Below are 23226 nucleotides of genomic sequence, written 5' to 3'. Positions count from 1 at the left end.
GATGAGAAACTGTCTTTTCAATTATTTTTGTAAAATATTAACTATATTATAAATCCATGCACATCATACCAGAGATGGAACAGCGTGTTAGCTGTCAATTAGTAACTTCTATGTTTATTTGTCTTTGTATAATTATAAACAAGAGTGTGTAAAAGAAATGCAGAAAACCTGAAATACTAAGTGCTTAGTGCTTGAGGAGATACAAAAAAGTACATTTATATTCATTTGTGTTCTCAAAAAAAACCGTTATCAAATGGATTTTGTTTTTTAAATAACTCGGAACTGAAGGGTTCAAAGTGCAAACAAGGCTTCCGGTCACATGACCGGAACTAAACAAATACGTACATCCGGGGTTTCGGCCACGCTTTGCCTTCTTCCTCAACCACCAACAACAAATCTCTCGCTGTGCAGTAAAAACAGAACAAAACCTCCAACATGCCGAAAGCCAAGAAGTCAGGAAAGAGAAAGAAGTTCGACTACACCCAAGACCGGAAGAAGTTGAAGAAACAGACCTTCAAGAAATACAACCCGCGGATAGAAAAGTAAGCGTGGAACTGCACGTTAGCTCATGTTGGCTAACAGGGGGGCATGTTGACGCCACGTGAGAAGTGTTTACCTGACCCGATATTTGTAGTATTTATATTACACAGTAGTGTAAGTAGTATTCATATCCTTTAGCTACTTAAGTTAAAGTAGAATACTATGGTCTAAAATATACTCCTTAAAGTCTTGAGTACATAAGTAATGAAAGTATTCATTATGCAGAATGGCTCCTTTCACTGTGCTTGTTATAAATTATACGGTTTTTTTAGACACTTGTATGTACTTTTAATAATTAAATATAGATATTTTCTCAGTTAATCGATTAATCCCCTCAGCTTATAAAACAGTGAAATATGGCCCATCACACCTAAACCCAAAGATGTGCAGACGAGACCGAATCTTGAAATTTGGAAACATTTGAGATATAGTTTTATTCTTTATAATTATATTTTATTTAAACATGAATATTTTCTGTAATTGATTATATAATTAATTTAAGCAAATCACATTGAAGCCCAGAATGTGGCTCAACTACTCAGTCTGCCCTCACATTAATGATTAATGAAGGGGTTTATTAATATTATTTATGTCTTATTTTGGCAGGTCTTTGTCTTTTCATTGCTACCAATAATTGATTTAAAGTTTCAGATTAAGAGATTTTAGGGGGACTGGGTATTTGATTACGAATATATAGAATATTATATTCTTCACCCAATTTAAAATGCCTATATTATCACAGTTCTGTACTTAACAATAGTCTGAATATACCAAGAATTGTAAATTGTATGCAAACAAACACAGTTTTCACTGGAAAGATAGTCGATGCTTCTCATTGGGCTGAACCTTTAGTTTGCTCCGATTATGAGATAAATATATATAATACATTTGTTTCGGCCGGTTCCTGCAGAAGCACTGTTGTGTTGTTTTTAGTTTCATCGTGCGTCTAAACTTTCCTCTCACTCAGTACACAGATCAGAAACGCGTGGGACGACAATAAGTCCACGACCAGGAACCTGCAGGAGATGGGTCTGGCTTTTGATCCAAACCGCACGCTGCCAATAGCGAAAAAGAGCGTAAGTAACGTGATTCCTCTAAATGGGACAAAGACTTCAGAATGGGGCTGTGCAACATCACCCGAAAGCAGTTTCTCTATTGATGACTGATGCTTAAAACGATCGCCCTCGCTCAATAATTCATTGTATTTTACATTATCTAAGTCCCGCCCACGAGAGTGGAGGAGACGAGGACAGAGGAGTCGAGACAAATTGAGACATCCTCTCCTCATAGACGTCGTTTTTAATGCGATGTCGAATAAATGTGAAGAGTGTCACGGCTGCTAATTATGATAATTCCACACAAATGTCTATAAAATGATGAAGTGAGGACATTTTGGACAGACACGGCTGTTGGAGCAGCTACACTGGTTTGAACTGGTGTTTATGTACAATCATATTAATAAAATGACTTAAGCATTTAATTAGTGAATGCAGGAAGACTCTTTTTTACTGGTCAAGATTTTAAAACATCTGTTCATGTTGTGTAGTTTTCATTTGTGCCAGAAGGGAGCGACCGAGTGTTGGTGACGAGGATTAAATTGAAATAGATCACTCCAGTTAAAAGTCATTAAATCTATTATTTGAAATGGATAACGTGTTTCTGGCGCTTGGAGAATATGGTGCTCTTATCATTTGTTTTGTGGGACAGTTTCACCGTACGGTTAATTGAATTAAATGTTGTCCTTCGAAGCAGCGCTTCATTTAGTTTACTGAAGACTGCGAGCGGCCCATAACGTCTACATGTTGGCCTCCCGTGGGCTCTGGAGCGAGGACAGTAACTGTGTTGTTTTTCTGTGGAGAAGAATGTTTGTCTTCTTCAGTTCACCCAGAATCCAAACGCATGTCTTTTGTTCACACGTTTAGCTCCTCGGTGAAGATAAAGTGACTAAAGCTCCGGTCGGCATCGTGACGAAGCCCTACGTAGTCAACCGTAAGTCGTTTCCTTTTTAATAACCTCACCATGTGAAGTAACGTGAACCTTCATTTTGTTGTGCTTTAGAGATTCATCTTTTGATAGAACTCTTGTTAGTGGCCTTTTTATACAGATTCCAAAAAGACGCTCGCTATGATTTCACCCTAATTAGACCAATTTGAAAGCAAGCAGAGCTTCACTTCCACCATCTTTGTTTTTGTCGTTCTGCTCGGTGGTATTGAGGCTCTGAGGAGTCGGCCTTCAGCAGCAGCTGCTCTGGATTTCAGCTCAGAATGACTTTCATTCCTCCCGTAACGCCGCCGGTGCTTTTATTTCCATTTCTTTTTATGAAGACTGACAGAGATGATTTGCATATTTTCATTGAGTTTTAGAATATATTTTTATGCTCCTTGTCGTCGCACCGAAATGAAAAAGATGAATCCTTAAATGCAAACAAACAAGATAGAAGAAATATGAATGTTTCTGAGATGTCTTTTATGTTTGTGCGGCTCAGAGCTGCAGGAGGAGGCCGACCGTCCAGAGAAAGACTCCAAGACGCTGTCCTCCGACCTGATGGAGTACGCTCAGTACATGATGCGAGAGCACGGGGACGACTTCAAGGTGAGAGCGCCAACCGAGGCCTGAACGCGTCCCTCATGATGGTTCTGCACAATTTAGCGCAGTGTTTCTGTTATGTCAAACTATTATAAACAGTGGGACTCCCACACTCCTTTGTTACTGCTTGCATACACGTTTTAAGAGACATTTATTATTAGTCCCTGGTCATCCGCCTCAGGCTTCTCTCCAAAAACTAAAATAGAATAGAAAGTGAATTAGACAACTAAACTAAGTGTACCGGAGCACAAGTCAGAGAGCTGGCTGTCCAGGTCTTAGACGCCGTTGGACAGATTCTTCTCTCGCAGCTCGTTCCACTTTATTTTACACAGAAAGCCGATGAAGAAGAGCCGCCGATAACGGGTCTCTTTGATTTATAGCGTCTCTCCTGTTTGACAGCTTGGGGGGAAGTTATGCTCCAGTTGTGAAAAATGAACGGAAAACGACAACCAAATAGCAACTAGGGACAATTTAATCGTAAACTAAAATGTATGGTCATGACAGACCGAGTCATGACCATGATAAAGCCAGCAGCAGTTAGCGTAGCGTAGCACAGAGGCTGGAAACGGCTAGCCTGACTCTGTGTGTAACAAACTTTCCCTACCAGCTCGTCTAAAGCTTGTCAATCAACACGGTGTAATTCATTTGTGTTAAAACCTGGAGGTTTCTGTGCCGGGCTCTTCCTGGAGTTCTGTTTTATCTTTAGTCAGAGCACGGCTAGCTGACGAAAGATCTTCTAATTTTACTCCCCGCAAGAAAAGATGTTTACCAAATTGTTGAATTATTCCGAAAAGAAACGGCACAATATATGAGTGAGGGATTGACTCAGCTGAAGAAATAAATGAACCTCACATGTCATTACCAAGACAAAGTTAGCTTGAACCATAGACTGTATTTAAAAGAAAGTGGGCTTTGAGTTTGGCATTTTGGCCGTCACCGTCTCGGCAAATAAATGTTACAATTAACTTCCATGAACTGAAAACACAGGTTAAAGGGTTATTGAAGAAGATTTGAATCATTAAACTAATGATTAAAATGTTGGTCATATTTTACCAAAGGCGTTGAGATTCAATATTTACTGGCTGAACTTGGGCTGCACGATGGTGCGTTTAAGGACACTCTGAGAAATGAGGACTGGCTGCCGAGGTCTAGGACATTTTCTCTGTACTTTCCTGGAGGTGCTCAGTCGCTGCAGAGGAGACGATGAAAGTCCTCTGTCTGGTTTCAAGGTTTCAGCTGCGTGATGTCCTTCCACAGCTGCTGACTTTAGTTTTCCTCATACTTCAGATTGAAGGTGGACACGCTCAGTGTTTTTAGTTTTTTTATGACTCAGAGCAGCAGAAGTTAAAATTGATTTTTTTTTTTATCAGAAAAGTGCCTCGCTCAGACGGATTTTCAACAGCTGCTTTAAATTGGACGGAGTCCTCACTGCCAAGTCTCAATCAGTCAATAACTGTGTGTGTGTGTGTGTGTGTGTGTGTGTGTGTGTGTGTGTGTGTGTGTGTGTGTGTGTGTGTGTGTGTGTGTGTGTGTGTGTGTGTGTGTGTGTGATAAAATACCCTTTAATAGAAAATATTCCACCCATGACTTAAAATCATGAAAATGTCAGTCCTCACTGGGGCGCCAGAGTTGTTATAGATTTTCAATCTTGTTATAATAATATAATTTTAGTAATAACTGTAGTGTATGCCACCTCAACATTTTACCATTTTGCAACAAGGAAGTAACCTAAAACACGGGACTGTTTTCTGCGGTTTGAACTGAAGCTCTTTATTCTCCCTGCAGGCGATGGCCCGGGACGAGAAGAACTACTACCAGGACACACCCAAACAGATTAAGAGGAAGGTCATCGAGTACCAGCGGTGCCACAAGGAGCACTACGACGCCTTCGTCCAGGCGCTGGCCACTCCACCGCCGCCAGTCCAGTAAAGAGACTTTATATACGTCGTCGTGTGTATCCGGATCTCACTCTGGAGACACAAACAGGACAGAAGTCCAGTGTGAGGACCGCAAGACTTCAGGACCTTTCTGTTACTGTCCTCGCTGTAAAGATTTCCTGTTTTAATTATTCCCCATATTGTTTCCAGGTGTGTGTTTGTGTGACAGTCATTTAAATACCTTGAAGCTCATTTTGCAGATGTTTTTTTTATGTATCAGTGCATTCACACTGGAGGACTCTCAGATGTTTGTCATCTTCTCCGTGTTTCCTTGATCTCCAGTTAAAGCACGAGCGCGTTGATGTCTGAAAGGAGTCTCTCTGCAGCATCATGTTTTGACGTGGAGATGCGTGCAGTTCTGAGCTTCAGAGTTAACCTCGTTATGAATTAGTAACGCGGTTAACCGATTGGTAACGGTCTGGTTCGTCTGGACTTTATTGCATATTTCTTTGTGGAGGAATTTTAATCGTGTGAAACAGTTTCAACGACGACGCTGGTAGAGAACATTGAACCGCTCAGACTCACGACAAACACTAAAGAGAGCCTGGAGTCATCACCAGGATGGCTTCTGAAATAAACAAATGTTTGCGTGAGAGTCTCTGAAGAGAAGAAAAGAGAGAAGAAGGGCGTGGCGGTTTACAGGACCGTGCTGGTTTTATTTAATATTTGTTTCATTGTCAACAACCAAACCCAACAATGTGTTATTCCGTCTCTCAGCTCCGAGCTCATTGGTTCCACATGAAGATCTCTTAAAAACATCTCAAGAATATATAGTTCTAAAAAGCTCATTAACGTCCCAAAACAGCCGGTCCCCTGTAGTTTTATCAAACAGGAGGAAAAATATATATAATATATTTTCAGCAGTGGATTAATCCTCATTTTGGTTGAGTTATTGCATTTTGGTGCTTGAGTGCAATGACCCATTAAAATTAAGCAATGCATATTTTGAACCCTCTGCACTGGTTCCATAAATCAGTGAGTAAGTTCAACTGCGCGTGTGTGTACTGTGAGCATTTTGGTGGAAGTAAAGAAACTGTTACTGTGGTGACCTCTCCATTGCACACATATTAACTGCTTTTGTCATTAAAAAATGTCAGATTCTGTAGTCCTGCCACTTCTATATTAATATGTAATATATTTGTAGAAAGCATGCTGCATTTCTAAAACACTCGAACCTGTCAATATTCTGTCCAGTTTTAAAAGACACCTAAACATCTTTGCACCAAAAACTACACGGATAGAATGAAACATCCACAAGCCTTTTTATTTTATTACATATGAATGGATCCATCACACTTTGACTTATCCCACAATCCTCAGGCAATGACGCGCTGTCAACGCTTCATGGAGGATGCAGTCGTTAAAGGGTGTTTTTCTTTGTTGATTTAACAACTGTGGCGTCTGTTAAGAGACTCCCACTCCTTAAAATTAATTTGACATTTTCAGCAAAACGGCTGCATCGTCATCTGGAGAACTGTGGTTGCATTGATGGCTCGAGGGGAGAAACCAGTGAAGTAATCCTCAGAGGTTTAGTTTGACAGGTAGATGGAAACATGCGTCACTTCTAGAGGAGCATCCGATTTAAATGTCGGCCATAAAGCCTGGTGGAAGCAGCTCCAGTGATAGAAGAGCACTGCGTTTCTGTAGTTTGTGTGAACACTTAGTCATGCAACATCCTGCTTCATGTGACTCACGTATGCTGTACTTTCAACGCCCTGTTGGAGTTTATTCCCCTGGCTGCAGAGTGTCGACAGAATAACAAAGCAGGATTTAACTGAAGTGACTTCTAAAACATTTAACAGACCGAAACCTTCAAGCTGTTTCTGAACTTCTTTCAGCTTGTGTTCGACACCCTCGGCGTCGATGTAAAATATATTGGAAAAAATACGTTTTCCTCAAGGATGCTCGATTCTAAAATAACACTATTTTATAGCGACGAATCCAGATGAAATGACTTCTAAAACGGAGACTTTTATGAAATCAAAAAGTACGAGGTCACCGCATCACAGATGAAAGCGAGTACATGTGGGGTAAAAAACTGAGTGGAGTGTTTCAGCTGAAGAAACACGTCCCCGGGTAATTGGGGAACACAATATTGAACATGCCCTGTAGTAACCTTGTTACTTTAAATCAGTTTACACATGCAGCGGGTCAGTAATTACATTTCTCCCCGAACCCCTGAAACGTATTTTGGGAGCTTGGCTATCTCATTTTAACTGTAAGACAGAAACAGTTACTACCTGACTTTCTTTGTGTGTGTGTGTGTGTGTGTGTGTGTGTGTGTGTGTGTACGGTATGTTTTAGTCGGTCTTTGGAACTTATTCAGAGCCAAGAAATTGACTTTCTTCAGGAGAAATCCACCTGTGGAAACCTGCATTTTCTAATCCCCCTTCCTCAATAGTGGAAAACCACGTGTCTCGTCTAAGTGACATGTAAGAAATGAATCTACCCGAGAAAGACGACTGTAACCCCGTTACTGAATATATGTGTCAAATTTCAGAGCTAATCCATCCGATAGTTGAGACATTTTAGTCACAACCTAAAAAAAAAAATCCACCTCACAGTGGCACTAGAGGAGAAGTCATCACGGTTGATCCTCTGGGGACCATGAATGTATTCACAAAGTGTACTCGTTGACTAATGACTTTCACTGTGAAACCAAGAGAGGAATTTCTCCCCCTGCTTGTGTCATGTGGACCTTGTGCTCGATATCTTCACTGTCGGCTGCACAAAGTTAACGGCAGAACAATAGTTTGACCTCGTCTGCTGTCGTCGATCATTTACAGCTTCGTTCCAAGAACTCCAAGTTCCTCTGTGACGCATGTTTGACCGTGGAGGAGCTGTGTGAGGTATGATTGCGCAACGATTCACGCCAGCTGTGGTTGTTTCTTGAATATGGATTTTTTTAAACCAAAACTCAATTCAAAACAATAGATGTTCCTCAACATCTGACATGTAGTGAAAGATGTTGTGTGACTGTAGGCTGGTCATTGTATTTCTCAATAGAAAGACAAAGAAAACAATTCAAGAAACAGCGACACTGACGAAGATCTGCCATTGAAATTTGACTCAAGTAAAATTGCACATTTGCTGTTTCCTCTGGTGCCACCATGAGGACAAACTTTACATATTGACTTTCTCAGTATAGTAATATGCAGTAAACTTTGAAGAATGTTGACAGCAGGCAGCGTATGCTAATAAGTACTGCAGTCTTAACATACAGTAAATATATGACTAGGGTTGGATGGGGGTATACATTAAATAGCACTGTAGGTCTCATTAAATTGTGACCATGCGGTGCATTCAGCAGTTCTCATGTACAGATTTATTTATTTATAGGAACCCTCTGCACTGTCTGAGCCAAAGGACTACATTCTTTCATACAAGCTTTTAATATATTACTGGAGTAAACATTTGTAACATTTCTTATATGTCATTTAACCAGCTGACAGTAGCCACTTACAAGTACTCACTTTGTAACTTTATAACACTTTCTGATAGTTTTTGCTTTCTAGCTGCTACCATGTGGGATGTAGCTTGATTGCGCATAATAATACGAGATTTTTAAAATTTCCTTTATTGTAAAATGTATATATATATATATATACATTTTACAATAAAGAGTGAATATATACATATATATATATAATATATATATATATATTATATATATATATATATGTATATATATATATATATATATATATATATATATATATATATATATATATATATATATATATATATATATATCTGCATATGACAAATACAGACTTGGCAAATAACCCCTGGATTTCCTTTTTTCCCTTTTAATTCCCGTTAATTCCCATGGAAAGTTTCCACCTTGAATATGAGTGACGCCTCAGTGAAAAACAGCTTCCTGTTAACATGTTGTGGAACTCTGCCCCACAAAAGTCAGGTCAGGCTGCTTATAGAGGCCTTACATCTTATCTGTGTTTGTTTGCATCCACATGCAGTCAGCAGAGGGAGAGACTTGTTTTCCCAATTGGGTGCTTGTTATCGGTTTGTCTTCTGGATCCATCCATGTTGTTTGAGAGCATATTGTGTGCACATAGGTTGAGTACATAACTATGTTCACTGGCATGTCTTCTCTCCACATATTTCCAGTCGTACCTCCATCTGTGCTTCCATGAAAAATAGATTTTAATCTCAAGGAGATAACAAGATTATTAAATAAAGATTCTTTTTTTAAACTACACTACTTCATTACAGACCAACGTGGAATCTCACTCATAACACATTGTTGGACAGTAAAACAAATATAAACGCAGGAGAACCAGAGATTTTTTTTTTATTCCATGCATTCTTTTTCCTCATCAAAACCCCACCGCTTACATTACCCACAATGCAACTCGACCGCCGACAGCTCGGTTAGAGATTCTGGTGTAAATGCTAGTAGCGGCTAATGTAGCATCGAGCCTCTGGCCTGCAGGCAGAGATGAGCATCGGGCTACGGAGGTCTGGTAACTACGGAGGTCACTTCTGTCTAACTCATCGGCAAAAGACATTTGTCATTTTCAAACATGCAGTCCCAACTGACGCTGACTCAAGTGACATCACTTGAGGACATTCATCTGACTTCACACAGCTCCCTCTGGAGACACTAAAGACTTCATACTGTTTATTTTACCCATATACTCAGTAGTGTTCCCCAGCACTCTGGAAACACACTTTGATGTGCAAAATCACTTGCTGTTTAAGAAACTGCAGCCGAGACGTTAATAGCATTTAAAAGAGAATAAGAAAACATAAAGACATGCATAAATCCATACCTGACAGTTCCATTTGCATTGTTTATAAAAATGATGTACATACAACAATCCACTGAACTCTTGATCACTGTGAAAACAACATTACTGCAGAACTACAGTACATCAAAAGGAATACAACTTCACATTCATTAAAAACGTGTGCGTCATAAGCAAACATTGCTGCACACACGCACACGCAGCATTAAAAATCAGACTCTAGCTAATTCCAGTTTATGTGTACAGGTAAATTTAAGTCAAATACAGCACTTCACATCTGCATTAATACAATCAAGGACGTGTGTTTCACTGCATACGAGTTCTTGTCTAAAGACAAGTTTCCATTCAAATGTGTCACAAATTTGAAACAAATGTTGAGAAAATTGGTCAAAGAAAAACGCAAATGAAAGCTTGTTTCCATTCATTTCTTTTGGAACGCGAACCGGAAACAAGAACAAGTTCGGCTTGGTCATCTAACTCATCTTCAAGAGAAAAAGGGAGAGACGTCTTCAGGAATTAGTTTCAATCGGGCAAGTTTTAACGGCTCTCTCACGTCAGCTCGTTCTGGCCGTGGAAAACGTAAACAGAAAACAGAAAACAGAAAATGTAAACAGCTGATCGGTAGTGTGAGTTAAATGTTCGCTACCTCAGAATTTATTTAACGAAGGCGTTTCTCTAATCCGTTTAGCGCATCAACTTTTCTTCAGAAACTGCAAAAGCCACCTCAGGCAATACAGCTTTCCTCGTGCGATTCTTCCTTTTGAACATTGACCTTCTACGACTCCTGATTGTCTGTACATATAGTTCTGCTGGAAGTGTCATCTGATTAATTAATTCAATGCTTATTTGGGTGTAATTTGTGTATTTTTTGTTGGGACTGAACACACAACCAAAGAGGGATTGCTTTCAAATCGAGAAGCTCAAAATCCTCTCTCGTGAAGAGAGTCATAGAAAAGAGAGGACACTTTCCCTCCCGACAAGAATTTTGACAAGAAAAGTAACACAGGTTTTTCAAAAATGTCAGTGTGTCCCTTTCAAATCCCCTCATGAAATCCCCCTGGATATCAGCAAAGCCCACTTGTAGGAGTCAGCGAGTTCCTTCCAAACACCCGGTTGATTAACTCACCAGTATTAGTCCCCGGGGCTCCAACCTGGCAACCCTGAATATTACCTGTTCTGCTCTGCCGACTTCTCTGGTCACACACAAAAAGGTTTTCAGTAAACAGCAAAACCAGACGAAATCTTGTAAATGGATCTACAAACTTGACATATTTCCGTTTATATACAGAACAATACGCATGCTTAAATACACCGGTCACAGTTCAGACTAGTCCAAAGCCTGAATCATTGGCAGGAGGGGAACTTTGTGTCAAACCTTTGTCCTTCTGTCCTCCTCGCTCTGCGACTCCTCCTCCTCCTCCTCCGGTGAGTAAGATGAGTCGGAAGAAAAGCTGTACCATGAGATGAGCTGAAGGTTTTTTCGAAAACAAACTGACGTGGTTTGAAGAAGGTCAAGGATAAAGACGAGGAGGCTTTGCGCTCCATCTTGGCATTTTCTTCAGTGATTTCTTTGCCACGGTTCCCGCAGCCTTCAGCATCCTCCTCCTCCTCCTCCTCCTCCTCCTCCTCCTCCTCCTCCTCCATCTCTGCCTCAAATAAGTCAGAGCTTTAACAATGAGGAGGAAGATTGCGTTCAGCCACCGCTTTGTTGCCATCCCTCCATATCCTATTTCTCTGCTCTCGGAGAGGGGGGGGGGGGGTATGGGGGGAATGAGATCAGACGAGCTGGAGCAGGAGGTCCTGGACGGTGTCCAGGCCCCGGCAGGAGTTCTTCAGGTTCTCATCAGAGCCCAGCTGGGCGGCCAAGATGAACAGCTTCCTGTCCTCGGTGACGGAGCCCAGAGACAAGGCTTCGTGCAGCTCCGACACGCTCACAGCGTTGGGCTTATCCTGTGAAGAGCGTGAAAACAAAAAAATGGCTGTCTCTTACAATTTACAGTACTGTACATACACATAATAATAATTTAAATAATTTGTTGTGGTTTGATCTTGTATTGTAATTATTATAATTTCATCAGTTGTCGCTGTATACATTTAAATGTACGGCAAATTTAATGTCCTTTATAAATTAATTATAAAGAATTATTTATCAGCCGAGAAACATCTCCGGTACGACAGATATGAGTTTAGTAAATGGAAAGTCTCTGTTCACCATGGCTTTATGTGTAATAATGTATAGACCCTACAGACGTTCATAAAAAGGTATAAAAATGACCATAAAATAATCTATTGAAACTATTGCCCTTGTCAGATCAGTGTGTTCCCAATACACCGCTTTCATTTTGAGCTTGTGGGGGTTAGCCGGGCACAACTACGTTAGCTTAGTTAGCTACTTTCTGGTGACAAATGCAAACAGTTAACTGCTCCATAAACAAACAGAAACTGTACATTTAGCCATAATTCGGTAAAAATAGCACAACAACTGGGTTATAATTGGAATCAGTTGCAACTGAAGTCAAGCAGATACCAGTTGTCCTGGAAGAGGCAAGCTGCGACTTTAAGAGCCTTTCAAGCCTACAAGGGGTGAGTGTTAGATACTCCTATGTTACTTGATTGTTACTTGATTTAACTTTTCATTTTATCCCCCAACAAAAGAAATCTGTTGCAGCTGCAGTACAAACTGGACATAACCTACAAAAGTAATCCACCTTAAAAAGCTGATTTGACTTCCTGAAATAGAATAAAATCACCATTGACTTACATACTTCTATATATAGTCTGTATGTGAAGGAGGTGAATTTAACGCCACCCTCCTACACGAACCATTCATCCCCGGCTAGAGTCTCCAGATGTGTCCCCCCGTTTCTTTGTACCGCCGTGTCTTTTTCCAACACACAGATTCTTCTGGAAACATCCTTTGTGCTGTTTTAAACAGAGCGAGTGCCGAGGCAGAGAACAAAGCAGTGTGGTGGGAGAGAGCCAGTATCACTGTCCTCCTCCTGAGGACATTATCTTTTTTATTTCACCTGCGTCATGTGCACAGCATACAAAGATGTATGTATGTACTGTATATGTATATATGTAGATACGTACATATATATATGTATGTGTATATGTGTAAATGTAAATACGTACATATGTGTGTATGTATATATGTGTATATGTATGTATATATATATATATATAAAAGTCTAGTCTCCATTTGTAGCTACAATGAGCTAACAGGCAAAACTATAACAAACAGAAGCGGTGTATGTAGCAATATTTTGGAACAATTTGATGAAAATAATTTTGTTGTTTGTTTGGGTTACATAAAACCTTTTTCAACATTGTTTCAGTGAAGCAGACGCTACCTATGTTGAAATAGTAATTCAATTGCTGTTATATGTTATGTAGACCTCTAATAACCATTCATTATTTGACCAAATTATGCCCAGTTTTAACCTGGATGCCTACCTGTCTCCAGTGTTTACAGCCTACATGTCTCTGATAGATCTTTTTGGCTAATACTGCGAGTAGCGCTCGCGGCACTGAGGGGATGAAAGCTGCAGCGCTCTGACAGTAGATGTGACAAATATTCCTGCTTCCCTCGGAGGGTCATGCATAATTCCACAAGCAGGGTGAAGAAATGTGAGCTGAGGAGGAAATGTAGTAATGTTTATTTCACGAGTCTGATGGATCATCACTGTAAATGAGGAGGGAACAATCTCTTCCTTTGATCACTTTTAATTTAACATTTTGACCTCATGTGACATTATTCCTTTGTAATCCTGTATCATTGTGGGCTCGTTTTTTTCAGGGGGATTGCCTCCCCTCGGCTCTCAACTTGGCAACGGCTGAGCCGACGGCTAGCAGCTAATGGTGCAAACAGTGCAAACAACGGCAACAGTGCTGGCAGAGCTAACAGTGTTAGCCTAAGAGGGAACCAGAAGGTTTGCCTCCACGACAGTGTCACCGGCCGGCTATCAGCAGTAACCGCCATATGAGCATATTAGTTAGTGATGTCATTTATTTTACCTGCTTGTTTCCCAAGACAACCACGGGCAGCTGGGGCTGCCCCCTCAGCAGGCGGTGCAGTTCAGCCTTAGCCAATGGGAGGCGGCTCCTGTCAGAGGAGTCCACCACGTACACCAGAACGTGAGTCTTTCTCAGGTACTCCGACCAGTACCGCCGCAGGTCCTCCCCGCCACCGACTGCAGCAAAGAAAACGTATATGTCATACATTTAAGAAATAATTGACTTTCTGCTTTGAATTACAACGATTTTCCCCTTTTTGACTTTTAAGTTTCGGGCTCTTTTTTTTTTTTAAAGTGTTCCAACTCTCAAATGCATTATGAGTTCAGGCGCCGGTGAAAATGTCCAGCTTTCATCCTCAAATTCAAATATTCTTCTCAAAGAATAGTTCGTATAACATAACATCTCCAAAATCTGCATTCATTTGAATTGCGTCTGTGGTCTCTAACCCCTTTTTTCTCTCTCTACTTTTTGTAGTTTCCTTCTTGTGCATGAAAGTATTCTTCTTATAATAATTATTCTCTACTTATTTTTTGTATCAGTATTGAGGTGTGATTCCTTGATTTGACTTGTCACAAAGAGCTGAGCAGCATCTTTGTCATCGTGGTTCACACATGGAGGGTGTCATGATCTCGGTTTTGGAGGATATTTATGACGGCTAATGAGTATTTTCAGTTATTGTTGAAAAGTGATTGTAAAAAAAGAAAAAAAGGGTGGGAATCAAAAGCTAATCCCATTTATCATTTTGTACTGTTCTGCTGGATTATACAAAGAATACTGGGAAGAGGCCTGGCTCTGAGATTATTGGAAAGAGGCTAATCTATGGTTGAGTGATAAGAGATTGGTCAATGAATGCAAGAAACATGTGAGCTCCGGTTACATCAGCGCGTAAACAGATAATGTTCTTCACAAGGCTTTTTCATAATTGGATAGAAATTGTTATTTTCAGGCAGGTGGCCAATCAAATTGGGGTCTTTGGAATGCTATAAAGCTTTCTTGGAGAGAGGCCCGAGGTCTCTGCTATTGTAATTACAATAGTTTGTATGATTTTACACCATGTAACTATTTATCCTGCTCTGTGGACTAATGGTTCACTTCACTGACTGATTGATTGTGATTTGATAAAATGGCACACTGAGGTCTAACCCATTCAGTACTGTTTACACCACACACAGTCACATCTTCACACATTTCTTAGAACATTGCGTTAACAGCCTCAGTGCCGGGGAAAGTTTCATAGTAAGTGAAGGCTTTCACCTCCCACCATCCTGCTGTGCAGGAGAACTGACCCGCGGCTATGATGAGCGTCGGTGCCAAACGAATCGCTGCTCGCACACCGGCGGGTTGTCGCCGCCTCCGAGTTCGACGCAGCAGAGCTCAGCAAGAATTCATTAGTGGTGGACTTAATGGAGAATGTTGCTAGGAAACTGGGTAGCGCTGTACCTTTTGCTGATGTGATGTGGCAGCAATAAATACCCATTTACCTGATACGGTACAGAGGGTGGACCTGAGTCTCAGCGGCGTGTGCAGTGTGTTACATTCAGAGGGAGCTTGGCTGGGATGCTGCTCTACAGGCCACCTTATTAGACACACACCCACATGAACACACACAGCAGGCACTGAGTCAGACGGGTGTGAACGATGCGGATGTGTGTGTACATCGAACTGAGTTGTAGTTGTAGTCCTGAGGGTAAAAACGAACTCCTGCATGCTTTCAATGGAAATTGTGGCGGCACTTTCTGAGCAGCCACACAAGTCGTAGTCTCCAAAAAAGTTAGTTTTTCCTCCCAAGATTTGCAGCCAACTATGCTGCATCCTAAGAAGACATGCATCCAACAGCGTTGGACGTGTCGTGTCAAAGTCTGTTTCCCCATTGATTTGTGTCCCCCCCGAGTCTCTTTTGTAACCTTGATGAAAATACAAAACAGTGTTTTCTTTTACTTTTTGTCTGGCAGCGGTTTGATTCGTCAAATCCTTAAATCCAGTGTATCTATAGACAAAGTCTCTCAGAGAAGAGCGAGGCCCGTTGCAACTGATCTTCCCCTCATACCAAAAAGAAAAAAAAGCTGTAAACACTGAATATTTAATAATCTGGACAGCATTTGTGTATATTGTAGCATTGAATAATAAGGGTCTGTTTAAAGGCACCCATGCTGTCAGTTTGTGAGCTTGAGTTGAGGGAGTTCCTCAAAGCAAACTAAGCACAAAGTGTACTAACACTCGAGTGTCTACTAAAGAGGGAAGCTGAGAACTAATTTTGTTAGTTCCCTTTAGCACGAACCCAAATGTCAGCTGCTGAAAGCCTGAGACTATACTTCCCTAACTGATCTGATGATCTGCGTCTTTTCATTTAGAGTATAAAGGCTGTTAGCTGGATTCCTCCAGCGGGTCCCTGTGCACTGTACTGCTCCTGATGCGTGTAAGCGTGCAATAAGCTGTCAACATGCCTCTGCATCAATGTCGCCTAGACAAAGACTCCCAACATTTACCGCACCGGGCCGCTGAAGTGCTCGGAGTGAGTGGGCGGTGACATGTGTTCCTCTGACTTTCAGAGATGAGAAAGGAATTCTTTTGGCGCCCACCGACCCCTGTGTTCAGATCAATGAATAAATCAGCCGCGAAGCGTGACACATTCCTCCGACTACATCCGCAGAAACTCCCTCTGAGGCCGACTGTAGCCGAGCATCTCACACTGAAGACGGTCTTGAATGAAGAGCGAAGTGATTTATGTTATTTTTAGTGCGGCGCAGTGGCTTTCAAAAGGAATGCTAATTAGCAGGATTCATGAGTTTGTACATAAATACAATCCAACTGGACTCATCCGCCTCGCATTTTTGCACCCGTGTGATTTGATCTCCCCATGTTCATTACATGCATACATATACTGTACATATCCACTAATAACATCCATTCATAATTCAGCATATTTGCACCCACTGCAATACAGTACAGCGAGTGTCAGAGATAGCCTCTGTGTTGGCAGTGATGGATGCAGCGAGCTTCAGGGAGAGGATTGGTGGCAAACAACTTTACTCTGGATCAGCCGAGCTATGAGCTGAATCTGTTCATTGTTCATTCCAGATTTCAGATTATACTTACTACCACTTAGTTACTCATCGACACTTAAAGCTGCTATAATCCTCCTCTTGTTAATTAGAATGTGAAAAGACTGTGAAAGGGGCAGCTCGTATTGATGAATTTAGAGAGAATTATCACCCGAATCTACAGCTCCCATCGGATTTACGGAGCTTTAAAGGGATTTTCAGCTCATTGTTTATCTGTCTGCGCCACAACTTTACTGTTCCGGTTCCCTCTTACCGCTTTCATAGCATCGCTTTCAGAGGAAAAGCAGTAAAAAGTCACTGTGCACTACCTGCTCAGCAGCAAACAGCAGTCAGCCACAGTCAGAGACTATAGCTGGTGAACATGGTGGAGCATCTAGCAGCTAAAGAGTCAGATATTACCCTAAGGGGTTGGTGGAGACCAAAAACGGAGCTAAAAGAGAGAGAATACTGGACTAACATTTGTCACCAAGATGCCCAAAAAAAAAATCAGTAATTGCAGGTTTAAGTTCATGACAGAATGGAGTGCTTCAGGAATAAGTCCTAAAACCCTGAAATGAGTCAGCAATTTCTGCACTTCCAGTTCCATGTATCAGATTTGATAGTTTTTTTTGAATGGTTTTATTGTTAGATGCCTGAAATAAGGTCTGTGGTTAACTCAAGCTTAAGAGATTTTAATATTTTCGTCAGTAAATAACCCTCTAGTGAATTTTTAAGCTTTTACGTGTCTTAAAAAAGGCGGTTGCTAACAAGTGGCTAAGTGAGACCACAAAAACATCACGCTCATGCGACAGTGGTGTAGTTTGTTTACATCCCAACGTTAGCTTTTTACTTTTTTAATTCCGGGGTTGGCCAACAAAAATACGTCATCCCTGCAACACTACCTTTTAAACGTAATGGCCACATTCCCATCAGCCTGAGCACCATTTACACCCCAAACAGCCCAAACAGCCCCAAACAGCCACGGGACACATTTGTTAGAAAATTCAAAAGGCTAAAAAAATGCTCTAAATTCTAATCATCAGCATGTTCATATCACAGCTGTTTGAAAGCCATTTTCAGTCACTGACTCTCACCCCCCCCCACAAGCTGCACTTCAATGTCCCTCACTGGGGAGTCAAATGGCCGACTGTACCGAACAGAGTAAGAGCTCTTTCCAATTCTCCATTTCATGCTATTTGATAAAACATAAATGCCTTCCAGACTCCACACAGAGCCCCACAGTGTTTTATAAAAAAGGAGACTTACTCTCCAGGAAGTCCAGCTGACAGGCGCGGGCGTTGAGGCTCATGAAGTTGAAGCCTCGGGTGGGCCGGCAGCGGCCTCTCTTAGCCGCCGACTCCCCGGGAGTCAAACCCTGCAACATGCTGCTCTTCCCGGCCCCGTCCAGACCGAGGACCAGGACCTGGCGCTTCCCGCGCTCCTCCTCCTCCTGCGGGCAGAGCAAAGAGACCATCACACTCCGGGAATGTTCAGTGATAGCGGAGCAGACGCAAAGAAAGATTAAACACACATATTTAATTCAACACGGAACGGGGTTATTTGCTCAGTTAAGAGGAGTGAGGGGTATGGAAGAATGGCTGGCTGGCCTCAGGGTTACAAATATGATTAATAGTGTAAATGCTTTGGTGCACATCAAACCACAGCTGCATCTTAACACAGCGCTATCGGCACACACAGAAACCAACAGGTGGCTTTGTTAAATGTAATACACCCACTGATTTATGGGCAAGCTCCACTGTCCTCCAACATTTTATAGATTCTGAAAAAGAATAATTTACAGATTGTTTGATGATGAAATTATTAAATAATTGTTGACGATTGTGTAGAACCAAATGCTTTCCCCAGCATCCAACTAACATTCATGAGTGACACGTCTGCAGACTGGTTTGATCATTATGTATCAAAGTGAATGCATTGAACAGTTGGGAATTTGACCACCGGTGTGCAAACGACACTTCATAATGTTCAGGAATATGAATCCGTGTCTGCGGAACCTCTAGAGGTCAAAGTCGTGATATCATACTTCAGTAAAAGAGCGGTGTCGTGATAACACCTCTCTTTATTTCTGCATCTTTAGGACCGACGTGAGAGGCCGTGTTCTTTGAGATGACTGTATCTGTAGAAAGACAAGTGGCTGAATAAAAGCTCCACGCCGGCTTTGCACCTGAGACGACCACAATCCCTCTGAGATCCCGCACACGTCAGTCATCCCCCTTTTTAAAAGTCACGCAAGGTTAGTCGTCATTCAGACGGATCTGTGGAGGATAATTAGCAATTCACATCGGCCCTTTTGGAGCTGGGATGCCTCAGTTTTAGCTTTCTTGTTCAAAATATTACACTTGACTTTACATTGTTGATTGAGGATCGAGCCTTAAAAAAAGAGGTGAGATCGTTTTAATCGACACATAAATCAACCCTGTAATTATATCAGATGAAGAATTCTAAGATGTTTTCGGAACTGAATTTCCTTTCATCTGACATGTTTGTGAGCGGTGCTGCTGGGTAAACACAGCATTAGATAACCACGGCTGCTTTGACAGATCTGTAGCTTGCCTCCGTGTTTTTCTCGCTCATGCACTCCGCTGGGAGACAAACCTGAAACCCTGACAGCTGCTAAAGCTTCTCCTCTTTCTTGCACCACTATCAGCACGGACTTTGTGCAAAGTGGTCAATTTTCGTGCATATTTGCTTTGCATCCTTCTGTTCTTTTGATTGTATCACCAAGATTACACAGGAGACGTTTATCTAAAAGCTTTTGTCCGGACAAAACATTGCATGTTTTTATTTATTTTTACATTTCTTTGGTTAATAAAAGGATCAGACAATTCAAGTCAAGCCAGCGCACTAACCATTTATCTCCTGCTTCCTTTGTCAGTTCAAATACTTCAGCGACTCTTTCTTTTAGATTTGAACCTCAGTTCTGTTGCTTCAAACATTTCTCATAAAAAAGCAGTGATACTGTATTGATTTCTATTGTTTTTCTGCTCCACGGGGGGGAGCAGCTCAGCTGCAGGTCTGCACTGCTGGATCTGACAGGGATTGAATGTCTTGCTCAAGGACACTCCAGCGAAGCAGACGCTTTGTGACACGTTGGCTTCATCACAAGGAAGCACTAAAGCCAGCTTGCCTGCAGCACTGAATGGAAAACGTAGAGCTGTATTTTACAGGGAAGAGAGAGGAGTGATGGAAACTTTGATCCTGGCATATCATCATCAATGGAACCATTTTCTCCATTTTGTCTTGTTTGTTCTTCGTTAGTGAATTACTACATTACACCCTGAACGCCTCTCAACCAACCCCAGAAAAAAAAAAGCTTGAACTTGTTGCGTTCAGCAGTTGGCTGTTAAGCAGCAAGAGCGATAGTGGCGGCATATAAGAGCCTTTTTCAGTTACAACCACATATTGTTGACTGAGTGATCAAACATACAATAAATCCGCTTATTTTCTTACTTCCAGCGAGTGAGATGAGATGATTGACATGAATCTGGGGCGATTGTGGCTAAGTGGATAGCAGGGCCGTCTTTCAATCGGCGGTTTGAACCCCGGTTCCAGCTCCGCTAGTCGCATGTCGATGTGTCCTTGAGCAAGACACTTAACCCCAAAATTGCTCCCGTAGCTGTGCCTACGGTGTAGAAATGTGATAGACTCTGAATTGTAAGTCGCTTTGGATAAAAGCATCTGCTAAATGACTGTAATGTAATGTAATCTTGTGTCTTAGCTTAGCTTAGTTTAGCGTAGCATAAAGACTTAATGCAGGTGAACACAGCTAGCCTGGGTCTGTCCAAAGTTCAACATACCTACTAACGCCTCTAAAACTCACAAATTACCCCGTTGAATCTTGTTCGTTTAATTTGTGCAAAAAAAAAAAAAAAAAAAAAAAAATGATAATCTGTAGTTTTAGGGAGAGTTACTAGTAACAAACTGGACAAACACGATAGTACCAAACCAAGAAACCTCGCTGTGAAGACTTCAGTCAGTGCACCCGGCTGATCAACAAGAAATAGTTCCAACACAAAACTCCGCCTAAAACCATTTTACATTTCTGTTCGTATTCGTATTAAAAGGTCCTGTGTATTTGGCGACATCTGTTGATGAAATTGTAGATTGCAACCAACTGAAACTTCTCCCGTGGGCCAAGCGTGTACGAGAACTAAGGTTGGCCCTCTCTAGAGCAGCGTTTGGTTTGTCCGTTCTGGGCTACCGTAGAAACATGGGGGCCGGCTCTATTCTGAGGCAACGGTTCTTATTTTCAGGTGATCATACACTAAAGAAACACTGGCCCTTTAAAAGAAACGAGATACAACGATATGTTGATTAGTGCGCTTTAGTGGTGTTGGTGGTTGTATATGGTGGTAGGTGGACATAGTGATGTCATCAGGGTTATCACGTCTTGGATTGTAAATTCATAACAGAAAGTTTAAAAGACATGGGGCGTCTACCAGCCAGCAAGGGTCTGGCAAAAAAAGGCGCTGTCCTGTTGCATTATGGGAAGTGTAGCTGTGTTTCTGGAGCTTGACCAAAACCAGGCACTAAAAGTCAGGAGATCTCTGCCGTTGCTGCTTTGATTTTAATCCATTTTGATCCGTTGTCATTGATGCCAAATCATCTGCATTTTTGGCAAGAATCTGCATCAATAACAAAACTGCTCCTACAGTTCATCCAGCAGCTCGGATCTGTTTCTACTCTTTCGGAGATTGTTCTGTCGCCCTCCCACTTGCTGAAACTCCCCAAGGTCAAAAAAAAGAAAAAAAAGAAACCCCGCGCTGTTTGTCAACTCCCTTGCTCTCCGAAGCCGAAGACGTGATTACAATGCATCTCGGTACAATGTGGCTCCTGGGATGAAAACATTTACCCCCTCCTCCCCTCCTCCTCCTCCTCCCCTCTGCAGCGAGATGCTGGCAGAAACTGACAACATTATCCTCTAAATACAGACTGAGCCAGATAAAGCAGGCTTAAGCTTATTACAGGCCGCAGCTGATTGAATGGGAAACAAGATTAGAGACGAGCAAACAGATTGTGTTCAGATATTCAGGCTGCGGCTGAACTGCTCCATTGAAGAGTCCTTCATTAAGACTGTGTCTGTCTCTGACGGCACTCATATCGGCCTCAGACACACCATGAGGAGCTGAAAGACACGTCTGGGCATTTTAAAGATTTCGGAAGCCATTGTATGTTTTCCCATCTTCATCACCTGCTTGTCCCACATCATCCACCTGCCCTCGTCATCATCTTTTTGTCACCATCTTCACATTATGGATACCATCATCATCATCATCATCATCGCCGCTGTCACGTCACTTTTCCATGTCTTCATGTTCTCCTTGACTTGATCTTCATCAGCTTCTACTCACTCATTACATCAACCTCTTCATCATCATCATCATCTTCTTCTCATCGTCGTCTTCTTTTATAGTTTCAGCTCCATCACGAAATCTATCATCTGCATCGTCAGAATCATCTCTGTTATTTTATATATAGGAAGCGTCATCATCATCATCATCGTCACCACCACAACTGGCATCAAAAGCTCCTTCATCATCATCATCATCGTCACCACCACTTTCAACAAACATCTGTTGACCTTCTTCATCGTCATTATTCCCAATATTTACTGTACATATTTCTGACCTGTACCATCATTATTGCCACATAATCAAAGCCATCATCTTCATCATCATCATCATCATCATCATCAGCATACCATTGGCACGTCAGATATTCATGAGCAGCAGACTCTCATTCTTCTTCAGCATCCTCACCATTGTGATTGTTTTTAAATACCATCTTCATCATCATCATCATCATCCTTGCCACTGCCACTTATTCACCAAGCATCATTCCATCATCATCATCATCTTCATCTTCATCATCACCACCATCTCAATTATGTATTCATCAGAATTCTGCAGCGTTGTATTTCATTCATTCATTCATTCAGTCAGTCAGCCAGTCAGTCAGATGTAATTTCAGTCTCTTCACCACCTTCACGTCCAAGTTAAATAGTTGAATAAACAATAGAATAACATACAATAAATAAAATCATAGGAAACGGTCCGCGTCACCTCTTTGATCGTGCAGTACTCCGCTTGCGGTGACCATATTCGCCTCTTGTAGAAGAAGTTCAAGGCGATGAAGAGAGCGGAGCCCAGGGCGGCCACGGCGGCGGTCAGGGCGATGGAGATGTGCCGGAGGAGAACCATATGTGGAGCGCACCGATCGGAGGGCTGGAGCCGGAGAACCTGGAGGAGAGGGGGTGGGGGGGGAGTCTCTGCGTCCTGAAGACCAAGACCGTGTTGAGACCGACTGCCGCTTCCT

The 23226-nt window shown here is 41.7% G+C and overlaps 2 protein-coding genes across 2 annotated transcripts; one reads left to right on the top strand and one right to left on the bottom strand.

Moving 5' to 3' along the window:
- Positions 1-337: 337 nt before the first annotated feature.
- On the top strand, positions 338-5255 carry nop16 (NOP16 nucleolar protein homolog (yeast)). Its single transcript, XM_076102188.1, has 5 exons — positions 338-542; positions 1508-1616; positions 2463-2529; positions 3026-3132; positions 4912-5255. The coding sequence occupies exons 1-5, from the start codon at positions 436-438 to the stop codon at positions 5053-5055; spliced, it is 534 nt and encodes a 177-aa protein (XP_075958303.1). The 5' UTR covers positions 338-435; the 3' UTR covers positions 5056-5255.
- A 6233-nt stretch (positions 5256-11488) lies between these two features.
- On the bottom strand, positions 11489-23226 carry arl10 (ADP-ribosylation factor-like 10). Its single transcript, XM_076102758.1, has 4 exons — positions 22974-23226; positions 18157-18340; positions 13850-14025; positions 11489-11782 (listed from the first exon to the last, which is right to left on the bottom strand). Exons 1-4 carry the CDS (start codon positions 23109-23111, stop codon positions 11609-11611), a joined length of 672 nt encoding a protein of 223 aa, XP_075958873.1. The 5' UTR covers positions 23112-23226; the 3' UTR covers positions 11489-11608.

The sequence above is a fragment of the Anarhichas minor genome, unplaced genomic scaffold, assembly GCF_050575085.1.
Source record: "Anarhichas minor isolate MPS153535 unplaced genomic scaffold, ASM5057508v1 ptg000027l, whole genome shotgun sequence".
Taxonomy (NCBI): Eukaryota; Metazoa; Chordata; class Actinopteri; order Perciformes; family Anarhichadidae; genus Anarhichas; species Anarhichas minor.
Note: the sequence above shows the minus strand (reverse complement) of the source record. Positions and strands in the feature narration are given on the sequence as shown.